The sequence below is a fragment of the Sander lucioperca genome, chromosome 9, assembly GCF_008315115.2.
Source record: "Sander lucioperca isolate FBNREF2018 chromosome 9, SLUC_FBN_1.2, whole genome shotgun sequence".
NCBI lineage: Eukaryota > Metazoa > Chordata > Actinopteri > Perciformes > Percidae > Sander > Sander lucioperca.
The window spans coordinates 6,809,710-6,827,694 of NC_050181.1; the positions used below are offsets into that span (position 1 = coordinate 6,809,710).

Consider the following 17,985-nt stretch of genomic DNA (forward strand, 5'->3'; position numbering starts at 1 on the left):
AAAAAGAAAAGAGAAGAAGAAAATAGAGGCCTTAGAGATTTTCTAAACAAATATTCAAAAAAAGGTGGTGACGGTGAAGCTGGAACTAGAAAAGTCAACGTAGAGCAAGGTAAGAAACAGCGCAGCCAACGTTTACGAGCCTTGTAACGTAACCTAACAGGCCTAATGTTAACGTCCATTAGCTTGTATAAAAGCCTGACACAACACGTTATCTTTGACAGTAACAGTTGAGTTTGGTAGCTCCGTCAGAGAGGATGAGACAGCGAGGAGAGAGATCCAGCTGCAGTCAGGTGACAGAGAGAGTGATGCGGGAGGGGCCCGCTGCCCCGCAACGGAGGGACAGAGTCAGGCTACCAGAGAGAGAGAGAGAGAGAGAGAGAGAGAGAGAGAGAGAGTCAGAGAGAGAGAATCACAGTGATGCGGGAGGGGCCCGCTTTCCTGTCTGAGAGTCTGAGCAGGATAGATCAGAGACTGATCACACACTTAATTTCAGCGAGAGATGTGAGGAGAGGAGAGGAAGAGCAGAGGAGAGGAAAGGAAGAGCAGAGGAGAGGAGTAGGCCCAGTCCAGGCAAAGTAGCGTTTTACGACAGACTAATTGTAAAAAAAAAAATTGCAGCTTAGATCATTTCTATGAGGTGTCCAGAACAACATATTAAAAGTCCTATGAAATCCTAGTTGAGGAAATATGTTAAATTCTCATCAATCCGAGATGTGTGCCAATAAGGCCGGCAACAATACACCCCAAGGGGGCTATTTTTTTCCTTTACTCCTATCAAAATGAAACTTTACGCAATGAAAGTACCCATGAAAAGTATTTTTTTTGTATTACAAGTTTCTTCCACGACCAGGACGGAATCCGCATTGTTCCTCTTCAACCTGAGGTTCGACTATCGGCCGAACCCTCCTTTCCAGCACCTTGGAGTAGACTTTACCGGGGAGGCTGAGAAGTGTGATACCCCTGTAATTGGCACACACCCTCTGGTCCCCCTTTTTGAAGAGGGGAACCACCATCCCGGTCTGCCGCTCCTTAGGCACCGTCCCAGACTTCCACGCAATGTTGAAGAGGCGTGTCAACCAAACCTAACCAAGCAGCTTCAGCAATGGAAACTTTGAACATTGTCCACTCGGTCATGCACGAAAAGCTCCGCCGGAGGTGTGAGTTGAAAGTCTGTCGGACAGGGGCCTCTTCCAGACGTTCCCAATTTACCCGCACTACCCGTTTGGGCTTACCAGGTCTGTCCAGAGTCTTCCCCCACCCCCTGACCCAACTCACCACCAGATGGTGATCGGTTGACAGCTCTGCCCTTCTCATCACCCGAGTGTCCAAAACATACGGCCTCAGATCAGATGAAACGATTTGGTCTAGGGTGCTCTGGTACCAAGTACACTTACGAGCATCCCTATGTTCGAACATGGTGTTTGTTAGACAATCCATGACTAGCACAGAAATCCAACAACAGACACGCCTCTCCATGTATCGCCATCATTGCCCACGTGCGCGTTGAAGTCCCCCAGCAGAACTATGGAGTCCCCCACTGGAGCCCCATACAGGACTCCATTCAAGGTCTCCAAGAAGGCCGAATACTCCAAACTCTTGTTTGGTGCATATGCACAAACAACAGTCAGAGTTTCCCCCCCCACAACCCGCAGGCGTAGGGAGGCGACCCTCTCGTCCACTGGGGTAAACTCCAACGTAGCGGCTTGTGAGTATCCCCACACCCGCCTAGCGCCTCACACCCTGGGCAACTCCGGAGAAGAAAAGAGTCCAACCCCTATCCAGGAGTATGGTTCCAGAACTGAGACTGTGCGTAGAGGTAAGCCCCACCAGATCCAACTGGTAGCGCTCCACCTCTGGAGAGAGAGGTGCCACGTAGCTTTTTCGGGCTGTGAAAGGGCTCCGTGGCAAACCCGGCCACCAGGTGCTCGCTGACGGGTCCTCGACTATCGGCCGATAGTCGAACCTCGGGTTGAAGAGGAACAATATGGATTCCGTCCTGGTCGTGGAACAAGGGATCAGATCTTCACTCTCGCAAGGATCCTGGAGGGAACCTGGGAGTATGCCCAACCGGTCTACATGTGCTTTGTGGATCTGGAGAAGGCGTATGACCGGGTCCCCCGGGAGATACTGTGGGAGGTGCTGCGGGAGTATGGGGTGAGGGGGTCCCTTCTCAGGGCCATCCAATCTCTGTACGACCAAGGCGAGAGCTGTGTCCGGGTTCTCGGCAGTAAGTCGGACTTGTTTCAGGTGAGGGTTGGCCTCCGCCAGGGCTGCGCTTTGTCACCAATCCTGTTTGTAGTATTTTTGGACAGGATATCGAGGCGTAGTCGGGGTGGGGAGGGGTTGCAGTTTGGTGGGCTGGGGGTCTCATCGCTGCTTTTTGCAGATGGATCGGTTCGCAGCCGAGTGTGAAGCGGCTGGGATGAGGATCAGCACCTCTAAATCTGAGGACGAAAAGAGAGCTGAGCCAGAAGGCAAAGCTCTCAATCTACCGGTCAGTTTTTGTTCCTACCCTCACCTATGGTCATAAAGGCTGGGTCATGACCGAAAGAACAAGATCCAGGGTACAAGCGGCCGAAATGGTTTTCCTCAGGAGGGTGGCTGGCGTCTCCCTTAGAGATAGGGTGAGAAGCTCAGTCATCCGTAAGGAGCTCGGAGTAGAGCCGCTTCTCCTTCGCGTCGAAAGGAGCCAGTTGAGGTGGTTCGGGCATCTGGTAAGGATGCCCCCTGGGCGCCTCCCTAGGGAGGTGTTCCAGGCACGTCCAGCTGGGAGGAGGCCTCGGGGAAGACCCAGGACTAGGTGGAGGGATTATATCTCCAACCTGGCCTGGGAACGCCTCGGGATCCCCCAGTCGGAGCTGGTTAATGTGGCTCGGGAAAGGGAAGTTTGGGGTCCCCTGCTGGAGCTGCTACCCCCGCGACCCGATACTGGATAAGCGGACGAAGATGGATGGATGGAAGTTTCTTTGAAAATGAATTTTAATATGCAAATTAACTATACACTAATTGAATATGCCCAAAATACACCCAAATAGGGTATATTTTTTCCTTTACTCCTACCACAATAAAACTTTACATAGTAAAAGTATACATGAAAAGTAATTTTTTTTGTATTACAAGTTTCTTTTGAAATGAATTTGAATATGCACATGAGCTCCACACTTATTGAATATGTCCTAATTTGCATTGGCAGAAACAACATTCATATATATGACAAATACATCGTCCCAATCTTCATCCAATCATCCTACTGCCAATGGGTGATGGCAATGCTGCTTTTAGACTGGCCTCTAACCTGAAAACTGCCTGGCTTGGTAGTACCTGCCAGGGGTATAACCAGGGTTCGAATTATGATTTAATCTTTGTGGGGGTCTCTTTAAAAATAAAAAATAAAAATAAAAAAGTAGTCTATGAGCAGCAAATTTTGAGCATTATACATTTCATTCCCTGCATTCAGGTGAATTTGTATGCACCTATTTACCTTTTTCTGAATCAATGTATGCTGGAAATATCTTTATGTAAAGGGAAACATAGATTACAATCCAAATATAAAAACATAATGGAATATATTACAAAAGGCTGTCAGGCATTCTGTATTGCTATTTATTCTCCTATAGATCGACTGTCCTAATTATATCTGAGTCAGCACATATGTAGCCTCTAGAGGCATAATTTACTCCTCCCTCCTCTTTTGCGTCTTTTGTTGGGGGAAGTAACCTCCTTAAATGTGCACATGACAGTTATTCACCTCAATGATACATGAATTCATTTTAATGAATTAATAAACCCCTGGACTGTAATATTTCAGATGTTTGAGCAAGATTTCTGCTTATGTTCAAAACTTTGTGCACATTCAAAATATAACTCATCTGTGCTCTCTGAGATTTGGAGGAGTCGTGATATTTTGAGAAAAATAAAGTTATAATAGGCTATTACAAGAAGAAAGTCACAATATTTCTGAAAATAATCTACCTGCATCATAGTCTGCTGTGCATTACGTGATTGCTCTGCTGATACGGTAGATCTCAGACCTCCTGACAGACTCAAGCCACGTTTGGGTCTCTGGTCTCTGAATGAGAGAAAGTTTAGGGAAGTGGCTGTACGCTGCTCTACATCAGTGGTGGGAAACCGAAACTACTGCAGAAATTCACGGAGCACAAACGGGACACATCTACCGCAGCATGCCCACAGCAGAGCATGTCCTTTATAAACCTGAAGCTGCACAGACCACGGAAGGCGCGCTGCAGCAGCTCCGTGGTCTGTGCCGCTGCTTGTCCTGTTTTTACAGCGAGAGTGGACACTAAGCGACGCATAGCTCTGCTTCAGAGCTCCGTGTGTTTGGGAAAAGTGCTTCATTTGTGATTGAAATAATGGTGCTGATGATTTTTATAGACCCCCACAGGTGTATGGTTTTACTGCTTTCATGGGAGCTCATCCTCTCTCTATGGGAGCTCAGCTCCCACTGGCTCCCACATAATTCGAACCCTGGGAATAACCCCCGCTGGTATAGTCTTCAGGGTCACGGAGGCACACAAGCCTCCCCACCACGACAAGGTAGCAACAACAGGGGAGGGTTTTTTTTGGTGGTGTATTTTTTTATTTTTTTAATGTTTTAGTTTTTTTTTTAAATGTTTTTTTTTTTATTTTTTTTTAAAATCCAGCCTGGATCCTCGACCCCTTCTCTGTGGCTCTTGGTTCTGGCACCCCCTATATCAGTTCCTGGTTTGTTCTTTGCTTAGTTCTTCCCCTCTGGGTCATATTCATCTGATAAATCAGGCAACTGTGAGTTTGTGCAGCTAGTACCACAACATTCTCCGCAAATGGCAGTGCAAGGGAGTCCATGTTTTTTGCATGTGCATCTCTTTGTGCTGCAGTCTTTCTTGCAACTACAGCGGACTACATCTAGTATTTCTGGTGGTGCCGCAGGCTGATCGGTCATTATTGGCATAAATCTCCCATCCAAAACATGCCACCCCCAGTCTTTTGGGTCCATACGTTCACTTCCCCCTTTCCACTCCATCATTTGGCAAAAGACCCGAAGACTATGGAACTTTGCAGCTGTTGACGTTGGAGGGAGAGTTTGAGGTTCCACTGGAGATGAGTTCTGAGTTACTTTATCACAGAATCGCCTGTATCTCAGCATATCCAGTGATTCATCTTTTTTTTCGCCCCCATACAGTGACTAGAGCTTTTTCACCTGCTGCAATGATGATGCCTTTTCCCACATTTTCCTGTGACTGGCTGAACACCATAGCTTGTTCGAGAAAGCTAGTGTCATTCTTTACTTTTTTCAGTGCCATTCCCTTTCCTATGCCAAATAGATGAGACGTAGAATCACTACGTGATCCTAAATGGCATGGATAAAGAGGAGATTGTCACACACCTTGGGACCAAGTAACTCCTTCGTCTGCTTTATGCACCATATCTGTCTTGTTTTTGTTGCTTTCTTTGGTTCTGGTGCCAGAAACAGCTCCTGTGCATTCAGATCAGCATGATGCAACAAGAGTACTAACAAGTCTGTGTCATCACCTACTAAGACTGTGTCTTTTGTTCTGGCAGAGGCAATGGCAGTTTGGACAATGAGCACATCTGCATCGTGCTTTGCATGGTCTGTGATATACCCAGTCCTCTCAAGTTTATCACTGAGATAAACCAAGAACCGTTGTTTGTTTTCCTTATTGTTAAGGAACTGGTCCTTTTTGGATTTGATGATCATGTCACCAGAGAAGTGTACGGTCACACCGGGAGTAACACCTGTTCGACGCAGTTGAGTGGCGTCTTTTATTGTTGGTTCTTCTTTGTAGCCATCAAAGACTATGCCAGTAGCCGTACCATATTTCTACAGAAGGGAAATATTGTACTTTTTACTCCACTACATTTATTTGATACCTTTAATTACTTTGCAGATCAAAATATATGATTCTTGATAGTCACTTATTATTCCTTACATTAACAGATAGATAGTACTGCAGGTTATATGTAGAAAAACACTTTTATTGTAATCCAACAGACGAAAAAGGTATTAAACATCCAAACATCTTGCTTAGATATTTCATTGTTCGATTATAAAACCGTTCATATATTATTTCTATGGTCCTCATGACGGCCTACTGGAGAAATTACCCTTAGCATATTAAAAAAATAAGTAAGTTTAAAGCTACATGTGTGCGTGTCTGGACATGTAGATGTATGTAATTATATAAAAAAGAATAAAAATTATATTGGACCTTCTTATGGTCTCAAAACTCATACATCAGTTTCACTCCACTAATTAAAAAATATGTACATATTATGTAAAATACAAATATTCAGCAGACTCCTGGGCCTAGTTATACTATGCATTAAACATGCACCCAGGAAGCAAATTGTAAAAAAAAAAAGCCTCTTCAATTCAGTTAATCATAATGTAAACAAATCCACCACTTTGGTGGTTCAGAGCCATGCTTTACTGTGAGTGCAGGGCAGGCTGGGCCTGGTTAGGTTTGCATCTTTCCACTTTATCAGTTCTGATCAGGCTGTCTCACTGCTGGCAGATGGAGGGGAATTGTTTTCTGTCTCGTGCAGGTGTTCTGTAGATTTGAGGACATCAGGGTCTCTTGGACTCGCCATCATCTCCTCACTGTTGCAGTTAACAGGGGAGCCGATCTCTGATGAGTGGTCGGCGGGCTTCTCTGGAGTCGCCTGCATGGTGGAAGTGGAGAGCGGCAGATTCCTCATGTACAACATGTTGCCCAGACGCCTGGACACCTGTGGAGGAAAAAAGAGAGTTGACACATTAGACATATTAGTGTTTGCAAATGTGTCAGTCTTTAAAGGAATGATGTACCTGTTAAGGGTGCAAGAAATATCGACTCAATATCGTTATCGCAATACATCGAAAGCGTCGCAATAAGAAAGCAATATATTTGTTTATTTTGTGGAGCGCTGCGTCCCGTCCGTTGGCTGTGTGGCTTAGTTGTGTTTGATTTAGAGCCCGCTTGAAACACTATAATGATCATCATTTCATTGGCCAGTTACCGTGCCACTTGCACACGTTAGTACACGTCAGCGCACAGGTCCACTACATGACAAACCCTATGGAGCGTACCACGCTTGTGCATATTTCGAGAGAGTGACAGTGTAAGTGAAGAAATAGATAGAGACAACTAAACGGAACGAATCAGAGAAGAGAAAGAAATGTTGTGTCCTGTTCTCATTATTTACATATTTTATACTGTCCAACCAGTAAAACATGTCCTGTTCTGTAGACATGGTCATGTTGGACCAGTCCAATATGACAGTCAGTTGAAATAAACCTTGTGTTGTAAGAAAACTTGTTTTATCTGTTATGAATCTATTTTGATGCGTTTTCCCGTAAGTTTGTAATTTCACACGTGTTTAAAAATATCGAAATTAATATCGATATCACAATATTCATAATCAATATCGCATGATGACATTTTGTCAATATCGTGCAACCCTAGTACCTGTAGAGGACAGGAAGTGCTGCAGAGGGTGGTCACAATTATCACACCTGTGCAACAATCCAATCAGTATAATGGTTCTCCATAGGTTTTTTTTTCTTTCACAGAAGACATTTTGAAATGTCACAGTAGAAAAAGCACAGGTGTGCATAATAAAAGTAATGATGGCTAAGCTCCATTAAGCTGCTTCAGTGTCATGACTTACTGGGACACTTGAACAAAACATAATCATCGATAATGTTATTAGTAACACCTGTGCTTGTCCTACTATGACAAGTCAAAATGTCTGCTGTAGAAAAGGCCTATTCTACACCTGATACGATAATGTATAAGGTAATATCTAATTGAATTAATATCATACATTTGTACTTTATTTACCTAATATTGTTATTCTGGTTCTCTATATTGTACTTTGAATATTGCTACTTCTGTTTTCTTTGCATACTACATTTATTGCATGTTTTTTTGTACAGTTTTTTCTGACCCAAATCGAATTGGGTCTGAGGATGTCATATGTTGTACAGATTTTAAGACCCTCTGAGGCAAATTTGTGTATTGACGAGTTATTGTGTAGCGTTGCACAGGCATTGCTGAGATTTATATTAAAGTAGCACTCATCCCATCTTTATAGTGTCTAAGTATTGATATAACTTCCTTTATGACTGTTCAGGGCTCAGTCACAGTCTGTGTTTCCTACCTGTGAGCGGATCTTAAGAGCTGGTCCCAGTTTGAGCCCCAGTGTGTCCAGTAGATGCTCCTCTGACAGGAGGGGCAGCGTCTCCCCGTCAATCATGTGATCCTTGAACGTCTTCAGAGAAAAATCACACAACATTAGCACAACAAAGACCAAACAGAAAGAATTGAGACAGTTACAGAAAACCGTAAAAACCAACCTGAGCATATTCTGAACATGTGGGTATACTGTTGATAAAGTTGTAAACATCATTCACTGTCCACTTCCTTATGTCTTCGGGCACCTCATCACCATTAAGAAAGAGATTGGGTGGACCTGGAAAAATAAATGTCATCTTTATTGGTGCTGTAATACAATTTATTTGCTAAAAGAATATATATTGTGATCCATCTTTAGAAACTCACCAGGTGGAAGGAAACCATTTCCAGGAACTGGGAACATGTAAGGCATGCCTGTGAGCGCTCCACCAGCAGAGGGATACATGAATTTCTCCTGAAAAGCTGAACATTGACTCGATATGTCTTTATCATTTTCACCGCTGTTGGCCACATCTGACCCATCTTGACTATTCACACAGGTTTTACGCAGGCCTGGGTCCCCATCTTTGTAGTTCTTCCGGCTTCCTGTGGCAAGTTCAGAGTCTATTTTTGCTTGATGGTGCGTCTTGCTAGTGGGACACTCCTCTCCCATGTCCCCCTTAGCCTCCACCTCTTTCTCTTCCCCTGATGTGGCTCCTGGGCTCTGCTCTACACTTTTATCTTCAGTATGGCCCTTCAGGTTGGACACATGACTCTCTGTGCTCTTGTGAGCAGTTGGCCTCCTACCAGCCCTGCGTCCCCTCTCTCTGTGCAGCGTGCTGATTGGTGGGTAAGGGCTGGCTGACATGAGGATGCTGTTGGAGTGCAGTTCATCCAAGGTGGGACGGTGGACGAAGACATCTTGGCCATCTGGCATGCGCTGACGACCTCTAAATGCCATGGGGTTGGAAGGGTAAGACATGTGATTATCGAGTCCCATAAGTCCCTTCTGGTGGGCATTCTCCATCTCTTTCTGGTGCAGGATGGCATTCATCTCCATTCTGAACAGGAGCACACACAAATATTAGACATTCGTGCAACAATGATGATGGAACCACATTATCACACTTTGTTATCAAATTAAACGATTAATCAAATGTCTCAGTTTTATTCGGCAAAATGTAATGTAGACCTGTATGTAGGTGGAATAGTTCTCTGAGATGCTGATGATATTCTGCACGCACTACCTGGCTATATTTTGCTTGTGAATGAACTCCTGTCGCCGGGCAACTGTTTCCATGGGCTCCGAGGGCAAGAAGCCGTAGCCAGCTGAGAAAAAGAAAAAGACAGACTTGCTGTTAACGCTCATATAGACAGGCTGTTAGGTATGAATGTGCATCGGGCCATGCTCACCTGCTCCAGGAAAAGCTCTCCCAGGCAGGACATTGGCATGGGGAGGTAGAGGTGGACCCAGGTGAGGTCCCATGTGCATCTGTCTGGCCTCGGAAGCTACCATCTCGGAGGGGGGAACCAGCTCTCTGATGAAAGACAAGCATTGGAAATCAGTCATCTAGACATGATGGAGTCAAGGGACAAATAAGCAACTGTAATAACTGCTGTTTTGTCAATGACTAAGGTATATTTTGGTGCATGCAACAGATGTTTCTCTCAAGTAGCCATGTCTTTTTCGCTCATGCACCTGTAACTGACAATTTTCAAGAGGTGCCCTTCACCAGAGACTACTGTTTCAGTTTTAAGAGTGACTTCAGGTACAGACCTCTCCATGAAGCGAGGTTCGAACTGCGTTGGGACCCCCTGTAACCTCTGCTGCCCCTGGGTGAGGATCTGTGGAGCCATGGCCATCTGGTTCCTCATTATCATCTCTTGCCTCTGCCTCAGCTCTGCAAGAGTAGAAAACACACCACAGGTCACCGGGAAGCCAGTTTAGCCTGAGATGTGCACCGACTGTGAAAGCTGGAGACAGCGGGTACTACTGAGCAGCTAATAATCCATTTAAATCAATACACGGCAGACAAGGTCACACAGTTGGTTTAACCTGTTTGGAGCTCCAGATTAAATTCAGACAAAATAGACGGTGTCAGGAAATGTGTAGCCTAAATTAAAAAAAAATCATATATTTATACACACATTCAAGTTCTGCACCTATTTTTAACTGTAATATTTAGAGTTTTTTGGACTCCTGCTATATTTTATGTTGTTTTGTTGCTTCATCCCCTCTGTGTTTTCATTTCTCACCTCCAGCTGACATGCCATTGACCAGACGGTACCAGTGCTTCTCATCCATAGCCCCCTGCTCTCCCAGCGCTGTCATCTTCCTCAGCTGCTCCCGTGGGGTCATGACACACACGACCTTTGACCTCCTGAACGCTGTAGAAGTTTTAAAAGAGGGTGGAACATGTAACTACTTTGATAAACTGGTTACTGTAATATCACATTATATATTGTAGTTTTGAAGTATAACTTCATAAAAAATGTAGCTTGGATTGACGTATACATTTTGTAATTTCTTATTACTGCCACAAGGGGACAGCAAATGTGTATACATTAAAGAGCCTGTTGATGCTCACTGAACTTTGTGCTACCATGTAATTTTTTCAAAAGAATATTTAATCCCACTAAAATACCAACAAAGTAACAACATTTGTCACTAAACTTTATCATATATATATGTAGGAAAATACAGGAAAAACACATTTTATTCAAACAATCCTACTTAATTTACATAACAGTACAGAGGATTGTTTTCATTGTTGTTGCAGATGTCATGTGTCATGTTAGTGAATTTATTTACCTATTTGTGGTGTTTGTATTTAAGCAGAGCTGTGACGATTAAATATTTTTGTTGAGATTAGAACTGACTGACAAAATAAAATATAAATTATAAAATATAACAAAAAGGTATCCATGCACACACACAAATTAATTCACTAACCTTTGATCCTTCCTCTCACCTCTTACCTCCACCCTAGCATTAAGCATTAATCTTAAACCAACTTTAACCTTAACCCTGACAGTAACGTAAACCTAATCCTAAACTTAAATTTAACACCCAAATCCAAATCCTAACTTAAATAACTTAAAACGTGGAGACCATCACATACACACTTCAAATGGCCACAATGTTCTTGGCTGAGCCAGCAGTATGTGTAAACAAGCACAATCAACTTAGACACCTATCTATCAAACAACAAACACTCAGTATGGTTTTAAAAAATCACTTAAGAAATACTACCTTCAAACATATTTCAATATTTAATATCAATTTAGAGAGATTCTGTTATAGGGCTTTTCGTTATATCTTATTTTTTAAAATAGATCTATTTGGAATAGCGTAATTTTTTTATTTTTTATATTTTTTTTGTGTGTGATTAATTGCGTTAACTGTAAAATATGATTTGTATTTTCAAATGTTGTGTAATGTGAAGTAATGTCTTTGTGCGTATGTTGTGAAATGTGATGTCGTAAATTGTCACATGATAGATTGTAGGACCCCAGGAAGAATAGCTTTTAGCTTATGCTGAAGCTAAGGGGGATCCAAATAAAACAAACAACCCTCCAATTAGCTTCACACTGCAGAAATCCCATTACAAAATATGAATGAATATGAATCCAGTTCTGCTAATCCAGCACCAGACTGCACAGTATGCTTCTGGGTAGATGAATTTGAATTTGAACACAAGTTCGCCATCCACCTTTTCATATGATATTAGTTTAAACTAATCATAATAGTATTTGATTGATATGTTTGTCAATGTTTCAAACTGCATACTGTATGTACTACATTTTTTCTGCCCTCCTCTCCCTCAGAGAAATGCTGTCATAAGATTTTCCCCGAGGCCTTGAGCATTATCCACAGTCCCTCAAGTTCCTTCTGAAGCCCATCTAATCTGAGGGCTGTAATCCGCCTATTAGTCCTATAACAGTCTGCTAGCTACATCTGCCAACCTGCCTGAGACCGCCCATCCAACCCCCATCCCCAACCTCCCAGGCCCCTGCTACCACCAGGATCCTATTAGCTAAGTCCTGGCTATACAGCACTTTAAAGGGATGTGTTGAAGGTAATCCGCACGTTTAGAGTTTTACCCTCAGCAAACCTTGCCTGTAAGCATCCCGGACAATACACCCTAAGTGCTAAGCCTATTACCCGCCATTAGCTTTCAGGATGTCCTTAAAACACCTTGGGGATAAATCTGGGGATGCAATCGGTTTATGTGGAGCTATGTGGCGTGCCAATGTCACAACAGCTAGCATCAGCAAATAAGCAGAAATGTATTTCAACATTTACATCTCTGTAATTCCCAAGTGGGCTCTAAACTCTGAGCCTCCGGGCATTGTGTAATGTATTATCGCCTTCACATTCTCTCACTGAGAATTAATGATTTATACTTTCATGTGTTTTTTTTTTACATTTTACATTCTTAACGATAACATATAGAAAGTAAAATAATGAAAATGGAGACCTAGAAATATAAATTTGATCCTTGAGTCTCTTCAGAAACAGAAAAAAGTACCACAAACTGTGACAGGTCAAATGGGGCCTGTGTTAACACCTGATTGTGCCTCCCATATATCAGCATTACATGATTCACAGAGCTAAACTGCCAGATTTTCAAAAAAGTAATATGATTTTTGAAAAATACTTTTTGAAGGTATTTACAGAGTCATAAAAGACTGTACATAAGTACTCTGTCCGCCGCATGATGAAAAAAGATTTTTATCCTGTTTCCCAAGTTGCGATTTATTTTCTAATCCAAACAAAGATGGTAGCCGGATGTCTTGCACAATTTGTTTAATGTGAAACAGGTAAAAATGGTATTCAGATCAGTAACATCAGCAAAGGCCTTGCAATTTGAGGTACATTGTTTTCAGCTTATCTTTATGGTACTTTGGTTATTTTAATATGTCTAATGTATGTATTTGGTGGCTTAATTATTTGTATGTTGCACTGTCATCTGAAACAAAACAATATTCAGTCTGTTGCACGATAAAGATTTTCAAACCGTTTAAGATGTGACTATTTTCCTTCAGGTAGCATGCAAGCAAACAAAAATACGTGTTATTTTGTATGAAAATGTAAAATATTGGAAAGAAATATCAATATACTAATGTGTTGAGTTTATTTACCATTTTTGTCAATACACAAACATTAGGAACCTGCCTCGGTGAGCTGTGACAGGAAACTTAACATTCATACTGTATACAAATAATAGAACCATATCCATAACATATACAAATTAAATAAAGATAAAAGAAAAGATAAAGATAAAAATACCTTAAATTGAGAGAAGTTTGCTGATAATGCTACTGATAATAACATTTTTAATTGTGTGCAAATTGAGCAAGGAGATCCGTCTCCCATCTTTGTTTGGATTACGAAATAATGTCGCAAATATAGGATTCATATATATATAATATAGGATAATAGGTTCAAAATCTTTTTTCATTGTGCAGTGGACAGAATATTTTTTTATGCATATTATTAAAAGAGTCTTTTATGATTCTGTAAATACCCTCATAACAAGAGTAAGTGTTAAACCGCCTTTGTTGTTGATTGTTGGGTATTTTGTTTTGCGGGAAAATTGCATGCTTAGCTCTGACTCTAATGCAGAGGTAACACATGAGAGGCACAATGTGTTATGTGGAAACTTAGAAGAATTCTTTATTAAGGCCTGTTCGATCACAGCTAACACTTTTATTAGGTTTTGTTTTAAGTCTTTTAAGTGAAGTTGTAGACTAAGACTTAACGTATAACGCTGTAACACATCTCCAAACCTAACCCCGCTCAAACTTCTTACAGAATTTTAAATGGAAATTTCAAGTGGCATTTTGTGAGTGAAAATGTCATTACAAGGGAGTTCTTGTCTCATATTTCCTCAACAAACAGAGGCCACACCACAGCTGCCAAATCTGTGGATTGGACTCTTTGGATTTGCTGTTGCCTGGTTAATCTCATTACAAGAATGAATTAAGGGAAAAATTGCTGACGGCTTAGATGGAGCCCTGAGGAGGTCAAATCAGACAAGACAGAAGTATTGTCTAGTCCTTCCTAATCCCCCCTCACACAACATACACATGCTAAATCCATGTTATATGCTGTCAGTTAGAAGAAGCAGATTATATTTTATGAGAGTTGCAAGTGGGCAAGCTCCAGGTAGTATTGATGAAGAATTACTTGTGATGTCACAACTCACATAACAAAATGCTAGAAAAAGATGATTGAAAAGATAAAATTAAATACAAATCAATATGTAGAAATATGGAGAATGAAGTAGACACAAATCATCACAGTTAAAAAGAACCACAGACTAATTCATCATGTATTGGAGCGTTATTTTCATTTCAATAAGCGCTATCTAAAGAATCAGGGCTTATTTTAATGTAAATTATGCAGATTTCAAGGTTGTTCCTCTAATCGCATTGGCCCTTAGATTAATCACTTACTGATCCTTTTATACAGTTTACTGCTAATATTATGGATGACAAGATTTACCATTTGAAGGTTTTGCATATTTTATAACATTGTGATGCAAATATTGAGCTACGTGCATGGATTTTTAGGTTGTTACTGTTATTTTTTTTATCACATACTAAGGCACCTAAGTAGACTTACAACTAAAATACAACCTAAATAAATCAGTCACAAAGAAAAACAATGCAGGAGGAGAATGTGAAATATTGAACATAACTAAAGTTTTAACAGACTTACCTTCAAGCTTGAACCAGTGAGCAGAGCTTGGAACTGGTTTTGTCCCAATTCAGGTAAAAACACAAGTAAAAAATGTGAAGGAACAACCTTTGGATAGTTCACAGACTGTATTTCTCTACTGTCCTTGACTACTGAGCACAGCCTGCTGCCAGCTAACTGCCTTAACTAAAAAAGACCTTTTAAATACCGATTCATTTCATCTCCATTAGATGGCCTTATCTCCTGCAGTAAGTCCTCCCTGTCCTGACATCACTATGATCTCCCATCCAACTGCTTGCCGCACCTTGCAACTGATGTGTAATTACTGAAGCAGCACTGGTCCTAAGCATGGGGTGCTAAACCTCTTTCAACGTTTACCTCACTAATCCCTTGTTAGCACTTTAGACCATAGTTAAGACACCTAAATGCTTAGCTTCCTTTTCCAGTGGCAAAATGTCCAACCCCTCCTTAACTGCTCTGCGGCCACATGCAGAGAAGCTACATCATGCTGGTTATAGACTTTAACAATCCAACAGATCAGTGTTGTTTTCGGTATTCCTCATGTGTAGTTTTGGTGTGAGAAGTATGTTGCTCCCCATGGTGCCAAAGGGTTGACCCAAACATGCTTGGTGGTAATTTGCTAGAAATCCGACTAAATGTTGGCCGGATGATCCTCTCAGACCTCTTAATCTGACAGTTTGTGCTCACCAACCGCTTAAAGCAAGGTCCTACACTTCTTTCAATGGTGTTTTCTTTAATGCCGGGTGGGCAGAAAGGTGTGGACAGTTGGTGGGCTGAGTGGTAATTTTGCTAAACAGCAGACATGATATAAAAAAGGGGGGCAGTGTGGTGTTTCTATCTGCTTCTCTACAGTCTGCAGGACAGCAAAGAGATCCTGGAGAGTTGAGTGAAACTGGTGGTCAGTGAACCCCTGTCTTGTTTAACATATACATACACAACTAAACTCAGTTTATTATGTACACCAAGCTGTATGATCATTTCGGAGGCTGCAGTTTGTGGTGCTGTTGAACTGTATTGCATTATACTGACAGGTGTGCTATTATTAATGCACCACAAACTACATCCTCTAAAATGGCAGATGAATCAACACCTCTCGGGATTCCATAAAAACTGAACATTAAAACCTTCATGAAGGTAAAAAACTATTACAGTCAGTAGAGTTTAGATTCTCGGCCCAAGCCCGAGCCCGACCCGAGCCCGCCCGGACCTCGGGTCGGGCTCGGGCCGTTATTTTCCGCCACATCCTCGGGCCGGGCCGGACCGCGCCTGGGCCGGACCCTTGATCAAGCAATTTTTATTTATTTTTTTTATCCATTACCTTATTATCCTATTTGGGTGGGGAGATAGCTATGCCATAATCAGAAATATTATAAATATATATATATAGGCTATATAAAAGTAACAAATGTGTACAAAAGTTAGGCTGCAGTTACAAAATGCAGCACGTGTCATGCGCGGAGTCTCCTCCTCTCGCACGCATCACACCGGGAGCTTGAAGATGTAAAGAACAAAAGAAAAACAGGAGAATTAACTTTGAGCAAGTGTGGAGGAAAGTCGGAGGTATGGAAGCAGTTTAAACAAGTCGTGGGCAATGACAACAATATGTTGTTCATCATTGTTTCTTTTCTTTTTTTTACGTTTCTTCATTCGGATCCACTTGCGATCCGTTCCATTCTAAACAAACAGCGCAGTTTACATGCTTAGTCCTTGTTGTATTATTCTAAACAGATTTCTGCAGTTCAAACAACTCTGAATTGTAGTTGAGAACGTCAGTTATAACGGCCCACGTATTAAAAAATTGTCGGGTTTAAATCGGGCTCGGGCTCATAATTAGAGTTAATGTGTCGGGCCGGGCCAGGCTCGGACACAACGTGCTCGGGCTCGGGTAGGTTCGGGCTTGATTTTTTGGGCCGATCTAAGCTCTAACAGTCAGTGACTAGGACCTGCATTGCTTTATAACAGCTATAATTAGTTGACATATAACAAGAAGGGCCATATTACAGTATAAAAACACTGAGGTCATTAGTCACCCAAGTCTAATTATATTTTATTTTCCGACAGGAACGTTCACATGCTAGATGAAAGCCTTCGGCTACAAGCAGAGAGGATATACTGGCGGAGAAATCCTGAATCTTTTATGTATTTATTTATGAGAAGAATTTAACTGACAACAGGCCTCTTAGAACCACAAAACCCCTGAAAAAATATAGGGGATATAATAATAATAATAATAATAATACCTTAATTTACAGTATATAGTATATTTATATAACAGAGTTACAAAATGCTTTACATTAAAAAATAAAAGTATATTAGATCCAGAACTTAAGATATAACAACAAAGAATCATATTAATAATTCACACAAATAAGATGAGTTTGCCTAGAGTTGCACAGCTGAGGGGCCCGGACTGCTGATACCAGATGACTGCATGCTTTGCTCTAGGGGTGGTATCTATATTGTGAATAAAAGGGGACCCAGAATAGAACCTTGGGGGACATCATGGTCCACTGTGTCTAAGGCTGAGTTGAGGTCAAGGAGAATTAAAATAGCATACAGCCTGTCTCCATATACACACACACACACACACACACACACACACACACACACACACACACACACACACACACACACACACACACACACACAAGCCAGATGTGTCGATCAGGTGCCTCATGCACTTGTTCTTAGCAGGCAGGTGAGATATTTGGATGTGTGTGCTTAGTTTGTTGGAGTGTGTGAGAACCAACAAGCATAACATGTTTACATAGCATTTACATAGTTTCATTCCTTCTAATATTTATTCTAATAGTTAGTGAACCTCTGAAACCTGTTCACTGTGGGTCTATTACAGTAAATCTGCATACTGAGTTGCAGCCACATCACTGTTTTGTTAACAAGCCCCTTAACTTCACTTTAAGTTTTATTACATTCACTATACACAAGCATAGTTCCTCAGGTAGTAGCTTGTGCAGTGGACAAATAGGTTGATCATTTTTACTGAAAAGAGATTAATAAAGGACTTAGGAATTAAAAGAGCAGAGCATTAGGACATCTAAACCGCTAATTTAAGAATCTCCTGAG

The 17,985-nt window shown here is 41.6% G+C and overlaps 1 protein-coding gene across 1 annotated transcript; it reads right to left on the bottom strand.

Moving 5' to 3' along the window:
• Positions 1-5,973: 5,973 nt before the first annotated feature.
• On the bottom strand, positions 5,974-15,210 carry samd7 (sterile alpha motif domain containing 7). Its single transcript, XM_031293943.2, has 9 exons — positions 14,902-15,210; positions 10,431-10,562; positions 9,952-10,075; positions 9,588-9,712; positions 9,422-9,503; positions 8,562-9,235; positions 8,357-8,472; positions 8,161-8,271; positions 5,974-6,747 (listed from the first exon to the last, which is right to left on the bottom strand). Exons 2-9 carry the CDS (start codon positions 10,531-10,533, stop codon positions 6,511-6,513), a joined length of 1,572 nt encoding a protein of 523 aa, XP_031149803.1. The 5' UTR covers positions 10,534-10,562; positions 14,902-15,210; the 3' UTR covers positions 5,974-6,510.
• Between the last annotated feature and the right edge of the window lie 2,775 nt (positions 15,211-17,985).